This window comes from Homalodisca vitripennis, chromosome 3 (genome assembly GCF_021130785.1).
Source record: "Homalodisca vitripennis isolate AUS2020 chromosome 3, UT_GWSS_2.1, whole genome shotgun sequence".
Classification (NCBI taxonomy): Eukaryota; Metazoa; Arthropoda; class Insecta; order Hemiptera; family Cicadellidae; genus Homalodisca; species Homalodisca vitripennis.
Window position 1 is genome coordinate 165,600,677 of NC_060209.1, and position 9,720 is coordinate 165,610,396.

At 33.7% G+C, this 9,720-nt stretch overlaps 1 protein-coding gene across 1 annotated transcript in view; it reads right to left on the reverse strand.

Moving 5' to 3' along the window:
* The window catches only part of LOC124358447 (cytochrome P450 4C1-like), a 30,360-nt gene extending 23,601 nt beyond the window's left edge, over window positions 1-6,759 (reverse strand). The window contains exon 1 of the mRNA XM_046810743.1: window positions 6,666-6,759. Within this exon, the coding sequence (XP_046666699.1) occupies window positions 6,666-6,759 (94 nt within the window). The remainder of the gene's footprint in view (window positions 1-6,665) is intronic.
* Between the last annotated feature and the right edge of the window lie 2,961 nt (window positions 6,760-9,720).

The following is a 9,720-nucleotide window of genomic DNA, read 5'->3' on the forward strand; positions in this document are numbered from 1 at the left end:
AGGAATCTTCTCTCTTTGAGTGGAATAGCAAGTTATATTTAGACAAGAGCAAGCATATTTTGGAGCTTGTACGAGTTATGGCTTATTAACGGCTTGTACGAAAGAAGGGGTGTTCATCACCATAGGAGTGAAATTACACCAGAAAACAATTCAAACTATTCATGTTCTATTCTAGAAACAGGAATATATAGATTCCAAATAATACAATATCCGTTCAGTTATTTTACCACAGAAGCTATTGAAACAAATGCATGTTGTGTACAATATAAGTCTGACTTTCATGTACTTACAGTTATGATGTTAATTATAACCTCCTTAACATAATAACCTTAGTGCGTCAAAAAAATTACGCTTCATTTACATGAAGGAGAATAAAGGAAGATGTGGTTCCTTATAACTTATCTACAGGGTGGATATATAACTATCTCTATCTTTTAGCTTTTTTAACGACTAAGTAAACGAACAGTAGGAAACTTTTACAGACTTATATAGCTTGTGGTAATTATTTTTAAACGCTGCCTCTTACTCAAAATGTTGAATACAAAATTAAACATATTACATGGAAGAATTTTAAAATACAATATCCAATACAAAGAAACTGTTATCTTATTCTCATACAACTAAATTGCTGGCTGCCATCAAAGTAAAGAATGCCATGTTTTTCACTTAGATAATGAATAGCTTCCTCCGTAGTCACAACAATTGAAATGTAAACAAATATTTCCTGTAACAACCACTGTATGAAAATTTAAATAAAAAATATAAAAATAAATGCCCATCTGTCCATTTTCAGTATACCAATAATTAAAATTCCAATTTTATATAGAATAGTAATAGTTTAATAGCAGTAATGTGTCGCGTATATTTAGACTAAGAAAATTAAATTTGCAAAAGGCTCAATATAACCAATTACGAAAATTAAGGTGTATGAAAGTAATTTATTTTTATAAGGCCAAACAACTATTACATATTTTTATAGTTTCACAAATTAAATTACCTATTTATGGTTACTTAGCTGCATAATTGTGATTTATTCAATTTTTATCGTGTTTTTAAAATATATGACACTGATTTATTAATGTATTATTATACAAATAATTGCAAACCTGTGCATGCAAAGCTGAGCAGTAGGTTACCTACGAAAGGTAAATAAATAATTATGTTTATAATGTTTATTAGTTTAAAAGTTAAAATAATCGCAGGAAAATAATCATTTATATTGTACAAACAACTTCCAAAAACCAAAGACATTAGTATCGTCATCATCCATTATTTTTGGACATTGAAATTTCTCAATGTAACTGAAGTCACTTGTAACCTAGGATAATGGAATATATAGCTCATTAACACTGCATCTGAAAGGGAAATACCTCAAACACCCATTTGATTAGACGTAAAGAACATTATCATTCACAAATCTCCGCCTCTGCACCTAAATATGTACTCCACACTTTTAAGGCGTAAATTTCGTGATCTCTTAAAAAAGTCGAGTGATCTTGATCTATGTTCTTAAAGGATCAAAAATGGGGACATTTGTAATGACCTCCGTTTGTTTATCGTTGTGCCCAATGGGAGAAATCCTCCCCTCGCTCTCCAGGGAATTTTATTCCATTGCATCACACTTGTAACCACAACCAAGGAAAAGGTGATCTGGTATCCTTAACATAGGTAGAAGACATTCCAAAGCACGCATTGTGGTCATTAGTAGAATATGAAGGAAATCCCTAACTTCGTAATAAATCCAGCCTCATTCTACCAAGCGCTAAGAATATGACTTTGAATAATTAGTGGAATATGACTTAGTTCAACCACATAAGCTAATAAAATGTTCATTAAACTTGTATTTCGTAGTTAGGAAATATAGTTCACCTACTATGCTCAATAAACCATTCATGGGTCAATAATGGTGTTTCGTAAAAATCCTCCACTTTTTGTCCTATTTGTGTATCAACACAAAATACACAAATAAAAAAAGATGTGTATTATCTCTACACTGTTGTCCTCAATTAGAGATCGAAAAATGTTTCCAGGAACCCCTATACGAGTATTCTGCAATGTTCATTAGGAGCAGTTATCACATTCATCGGCCATTCCTGTGCAAGAAGACTGAAAGAAATACACCGTCTTTGGCACATTTACATTGAAGAATAGATTTTCTAAACCATATCTGTGGTTTAATATTGGTTCTTTGGAACTCGCTATCTTCACATTTCAACCAGTACCGTATTATAATAGTGTTTCTTTCTACATTATTTTAACCTGTTTGAGTTCAATTTACGCATGCTCACTCTTTTCTGATTCTTATCTAGCTATATAGCTATTTTTTAGTACATACTTGAGTTAAGATCATTATATACTTTCGATAACTAAACTGATCCATTCTTAAATGCACAAACCATAAATTAGTAAAATTAATTTGTTTTTATATACTGTTTGATTGATTATACTATTCTATAACGATCTGGTATAGTTTATTTTTTCTATGCTATGTGGAATTTGGTCGGCAGCGAGTTTGAGTTAACTTACGTAATACTACGCCACAAGTAGGCAAAAAATATTATTGTGTTAAATGTTTTCTTCCTACAGGCATCGAGATGTAATCACAACCTCCATGATATAACTAGCAGTACATCCACATGTGGCTCATAAATTTTGTAAGGAACTCTCATTATAATTTCTTTGCTCGTATAATCAGCTGTCAGCTAATCAGCTATATTTACAGGACAAAGATATCCCCATCTTTCGCGCTGCTTCCTTTAAATAAAAATTAGTGGAATATGACGCAATTTCGGACGTCAGTGAGGGAGGGGCTGGAAAGTATTAATTTATCTGTCCGCAGGACATTTCAAGAATGAAACGAGCTATAGAATTTAAATTTTGCATGCAAGAGTAGACGCATGCTCGACGATAATGGACATGATGTACGCCAACTGGATTTGCAGATATTAAAGTAATAAATTTAGAATAAAAAAATTGATTACTTCTAAATTTCAGTTCTAAATTTGTACTTTGTACAAATAAATACATGTATTATATTGGTCAGTTTTCTAAATACTTTATCTTTATTCAAATAAAAATGTTTTTTTCTAAAAATCCTTTATTTTTATTTGTATGGAAAATTTATCATTTATGTACATTTGCCTACCTACAAGTGGGCATATATGTATTTTAAACCAAAAAAGTTGTTTTACCTGCCAAGCGGCTCGACCCGGACGACGACGCACAACAACGAAAGGAGGACGACGACTAGCCTGGCTCTCTGGACATGTGTACTGTCCAGACCTTGGTACAGACCAGACCCGCGACCACGACCATGGTTGGACACACGGCCGGAGAGCACGTACCAATATTTCTCAGAACGCACTATGAATGCAGACCGTTCTAATACAGTTTATTTTTCCGAGTGCTGTTATGTTTTTCTTCCTTATTTTCTGTTATAATCATACAAAGACGCACCTCTATCAAGCAAAATGGTACAGTTTAAAGCAAAATACAATTAATTAATTTGTCTGCTATCAACGTATCGTTTTATATTTACTGAGCGTTAGCGAAGCCTATCATTGGAGGGACTGGAAAAATGTCACTTTTGTCTGTCTGTCCGCAAGATATTTCGAGAACAAACTGACATGTAATGTTGCATGAAGCTTCATTTCTACGTAGGCAACATCCAGTTCGATGTTGGAGCGTGTCTATCGATGGGATTTGGCTGAGCGTAACTAACTTCTGCTTGCTTAGGGGCTGTAAAAATGTATATCCTGTCTGATTGTCTACCCGAAGGACATTTCGATAATGAAAGGAGTTACAAAAAATCACAATATTATTGTATTTTAGACGATCACCAGCTCAAACAAGATCGTGTTTATAGGATACTCTGTGCAAATATACACGATTATTTTAAGGAGTAACGTTAATGTAATTAATGTTAAAGTAAAAGAGAGAAGTGATTGATTAAATTTTGAAGATCATACAACTTTTTACTTCTTGTAAGTTTTATAAATGGTTTCAATGCATTGTTATTTTAAAGAGCTTTATGCAAGTTGAAATAAATTTATTTTTTAACATAGACTCGGGTGCTGCACGTGATGAGACAGCACATATACGAGTAGAAACACTTGCTGTACAACCAAGTTTAGATTTTTGTTATGATTGCGTTTATTTGTCAATTTCTGGTTGATTTAAAATTTGACATAGGTTTCTTGAATTTTCCTTTACAATTGAATGTTTCTGTACAATTTAATAGGTGTGGATAGTAGTACCGTAATCTGAAATTTATTTTATTTAAATCTGTGCAGTTCATTGTAACTTTTTCAAAATACAGTATAAAGCTAACGCTGAACTTGGGCCAAAACGACTCTGAAAATGAAAAGGTCAGTTATGCGAATCTCAAATGCTTGAACTACTAAATAATCGCCCGTTCGACTTATTGTGGTGTTTATATAAATTAGCCTCCTTTTGTCTTTGAAACATAAGAAGATTATTACATTTTGTTATTTTATCCATTAATTTGATGAGAGAGAGTAAATACTATGTATAGAGATTTTATATTTCAAATAAATTTATAATTTGTTCTGCGTCAGTAAAGCAGAAGTAGGTTATTTTTTCTAATGTTAAAAAAATATTCAAAATGGAGTTTAATAAATTAACCAAGTGCAGCTTAGTTTCGTAATATAGGGGTATGTTTAATTTTATTCCATATCGTACTCTTTGTTAGCAGATTTAACTCTTCATGAAATGAAGCATATCTTTCATAACAGAATTCACAAAAGAACTATCCGGGCTCTCCTTTAAAATTAAAATAAAACTTTAATAAACCCCACTAGAGTTTTATGTTAGCGCAGATAAACGATTACACCATTGTTTCTCTCTGATGTTGATTGATAAGAATTGGCTTAAACTGCGACTGGACCGATATTATTTGTATCTTCAATATTTGTTAATAAAAAGTAGCTATAGTTAGTTACTGTTTACCACATGCATGAACTAAGACGACCGAAACATTTGGAAGAATGGCCAAAGTTGTAGCAAAAGTTTCCTTTGCTACCTTAGAAGACGCTAATAGAAAGGGTTCAAAGGGGTGCAAAATGCAAATTAAGATTCACGTTTCCTAGAAGACTATAATGGGTAGGTCTAAGTAGTCCAAAATATTTTTAGCCCTGGTCGGAAATCTCTAAAAATTTGCTCTCAACCAAATATTTGTTATAGGCTCATCAGGTGATACCATTTTAGATCTTATGTATGTATGCATTGAATTTAAACTAGTCATCAATTAGTTTCACGATCCCTCTCACATTCCAGACTAAAGTTGCAGTGCAAGTTTCCTTTGTTATCCAAGATTACGCCAATGGGTAGGGGTCTACGGAGTTACGCTCTGGACACATGTCGGAAATCTAGGACACTAAAAACGTGCCTTTCAAATTTTTGTAATAGGGCCACCATTTTAGCTCTGATATCTTTAAGCATTGAATTTATCCTAGTCATCTATTAAAAGATTCATATTCCCTCTCACACTTCTGACACTAAAAGTTCTGTCAATGTGAGCAAAAGTTTCAAGAATTTTACACAAACAAATACAATAAATAACCATACAATAGATGTGTTGAATTAAGTCATATCAATGTTTCTCCTAAAAGCTCTAAATGTAAAATATCGATCACTGGATATGATATTGATATACCTAAAACTACAATAAAATCAACATACCTTTGGATAGGGTTCTGTATCCAACGCGAAAGCGCTGATGCTGAAACACAGTAGAAATTACGCTCAGTGAAGGAATAGTTAAATGTAGGATATTTAATTATTTCCCAGGTCTAAATAAATGTGTTAATATTTAAGTTGTATTGTTATATACATTACTGCACGGATAACTGTATGGTCTAATATATGAACTATACATAGCCTAACAGTTGCAAGTATTGTTCACAGTTTTTCGTAAAATTCGTAATTTATGTACTGGTAATATTATTCTCTAAACTAACCAAAATTTATATTTTTTGGTAACCAATTACAATGGAGTATTAATGAAATAATTTATGATATTATTAGTTCATTAGAACATTAATGACTTTCGAGCCACGAATTGTAATGAGTGCCATCTTGATTACCCGCCCATAAGAACAATGCTAGACTTCATACACTTTTACGCCCTTATTTTTACCAGTAAAATTAAGAAAATTGACACAATTTAACGATTTTATAAACACATTTTATTATTCTCAAAATATTGGTGGTTATTCCGAAAAACATTTCAAACCTTTTTGTACGGTACTTTATTGTTTTAATATGCAAAAGTTAAACACTCTACATTTACAATGAAAACTAAATAGCGTTTGGATGCATATAATCCAACTTTTAATATATGACATCATTCATAATTCTACAGATAAAAATAAGGGCGTAAAAATGTTTGAGAAATATTGCTCTTTATAGAGCATACTGTTACAGGTAAAACTCAAGATTGTTTCACTACAGCCAGCTCTTATCCGAAGTAGCATTAGCATTGGGATAGCTACAGTTTATAACAATATTTATAATCATAATAATAACTTAATTGAACAATTTAAAACCCGATCTGTTAATAATCAACCAAGCAAAACTAACATCAATGATAAAAATTAATATTGATTATAAAATGAATATAATCAAACAATCAAGTATGTACTTACCTACTGGGACCAAATTCGATAACTGTGTGATATGAACTTCCGGCGACCGGCGGACAGTGGCCCAAGGTCGCCCTCGCTTGGACCGGTGTGGCATGGCCCGTTGGGCGACTTCCTCGACCTTTCTTTAATCCACTAAGTAATAGGCTTGCCAAAAACTGTCTAGTCTTTGTCATTTAGTCTTTCATGATCATTTTGCGAAGAATCTGAACCTCTTGGAATACAGCGTAGGATGATCCTCACTTGGTGGAACAAGATGATCACCAGAGCTGCGGGGGCTGCGCGGAATCAGGTAATCTGTTCATCATCCCAGGAGAATTGAGTGAATTAAAAGAAGTAACATTGCGAGCACCAAACTCTTCCTATTTATTCGTTTTTCCTAGATTCTTTTTTAGGTTTCTTTTGTTTACAACTGGTTGTATAAAACAGATATACGTTTATAATTTAATTTGATCTTGTTTTATTTTTATAAAATAAAAATATATTTGTATTAGACTGAAAACTGAGCTCCCTTTATTTAAGCTAACGTTTTAGTATTGTAGCGCCACTTATTGAAACATGGTACCACAGACAAGCGGTGTGTAAGTTTTGTTCCTCTGTGATGGTACTAAAGCACTTGTCCTTGTAAACCAATGCTTGTATTTTGACAGTAAATATGTACTGAAGGAGACCCTGCGTGCTTTGCAATCAAAAGAAATCGATGCAACGGTGTATCGAGGGCTCGACCACACGTAACGAAAGTCTTTACTAAACTGTCGGTAAAGGCAAAACTACGTTTTTTTACTGTTTAATCTAAAAATAGATTTAATGAGAACATTAAAACTGTGCTATTTAAGCTTATATGATAATAAATTAAATTGAAAGAATACGACATTATACTGCTGTTATTCGAACATGATGAAAGATAGGATGTAAAAATAAATTAATTGTATTTAAAACACACGCGCACGCACACGCCCGGACACTTAAAGTTTAGTACACAAAACAAACATACTAAATAACATACACATACTGTTAATATTAATCATAAAAAATTGTGTTAATAAAAAACAATACTTTATGAATGACTAACAACTAGGTTAATTGATAATTTGGGTAAATGTAAAAAAAAATATATATATAAGGTGTGTTTATAAACATAATATCCGTTAACTGCGGCTTCGAACTTGATTTTTTTAATTAGGCTTCGTAGTCTACTTTGCCAAAGCACGTATGATGTAATATGATGGTCCTATATGACATTTTTCAAATGCAATTAGGCATGCGATTAGTTTCATATTATTTAACTGTTCATGGTTAGACGATCAGAGGTTGAGGAACTAACTCGTATATCAGGTTTGGCGTGTATAGGAGCATTTATATATTTCCGATACCACAATTGAGTTTTCCTCGTTGTCCTCATCAATAACATATATAATAGGTCTAAAATTAAACTACTTTGAATTAAAACTGCTTATTTCCAGCTATTGTGATCTACTTTCGGTCTAATATATTTCCAGCCATACGCCAGTTTGCCTTGTTGGCCCGGCGAATGAAATATAATAATCTACTGAGAAGCCTACTTTGGTGTAAAGTACCTACGTCCGTTCAATTCGTTCCTAGTCTAATTTATTTACATAGCGCTATGATTGAGTTTGTGCTTTATTTACTCTGTCAACTAAATACATATATGTATATGTATATATATATATATATATATGGTATATTTAAATTCCATATATATATATATATATATATATATATATATGTATGGTATTTAAATTCCATTATATATATATATATATATATGTTATATTATATATATATATATATATATATATATATACTATATCAAAGTCAAAGTCAAATTGATTATTGCGAAAACATGGTAACACGCATAGCAAACGTTAGAAATTTGAATTATATTATATATGTAATATTATATATGTAATTATGTTCACAGTTCAGTTCACAGTTCACAAATTCACAGTTCACAAACTTTTTATTCATTTTAATATAAGGTCACAATACATTGTCCCAATGCACCCTGCAAGGTGCGTGCGAGAACCAAAACTAGATAATTGTATGTCCATTTACTGCTGACTTACTGTTTTTTCTTGCTATGATATTTTTATTTTTATAAATATGGCCTGTTTACACTTCAAACAATACATTCTTCGACGAGCTCCTTCCAGCAGCGTCTTTTGCTATCTTTAATGGCTTTGTTCAGTTCCCGACGGGCCGTTTTGTACTCTGCCACCAGCTCTGCAGAGTTAGGTCGCCGCGAGACACGCTGAGATGTTCTTCTTCTGTACACTCTGTACGAAGAGCGCTGATGTGATCATTCCACCAGTGCACTGAAGGTCTTCGGTTCATGCCACGCTTCCGGGGCATACAAGCATCGCAGGCCTGGGTCATTTTCTTCATCAGGCCCTTGGTCATTTCTTCCACGCATCCAGGGGTGATCGGGTCTGTATTAGCAGGTCCTGCGCAGCCTCACAATGATTGAGGTTGAGCTGCAGTATCTTCATGTTCGTTTGCTAGTTAACGTCTGGAGTGCCTCTCTGAATACCGGGCACCTACAACTGCCGGCATGGTGGGCAGCGTTTTCCGCGCTTTTATTTTCCGCGCACAATACACATTTCGCTGGCTTTTTACAATCAGCAACCTTGTGTCCCTCTTGTCCACACCTAATGCATAGCTTGGATCGATCTAGTTCGCTCTTACACTTGGAACCCAAATGCCCAAAGTTCCAGCATTTGAAGCATTGCAAGGGTCTCTCTGTTGCTCTTATTCGGCAATTGACCCAGCCGATCCTTATTTTGCCATTTCTACCTAGCAGTTTTTGAGCTACTTCTGCTGGTAAAGTCACTGTAGCAGTCTGTGTGCCTCTGTAGGCTTTACGGATATTGATCGCCTCCTGTGGTATCTCACAGTCTTCTCCAGTTCCATTTTTTCAGGGCAGACTGAATGTCCTCCTTGGTTGTGACATCGTCAAGGTCTCGGATTTCGAGGAATTCCTGTGGCCCTTTGCAGATTACTTTGGCGTCTGCTTGGAGGATGTCCGTGATGGCCTTCT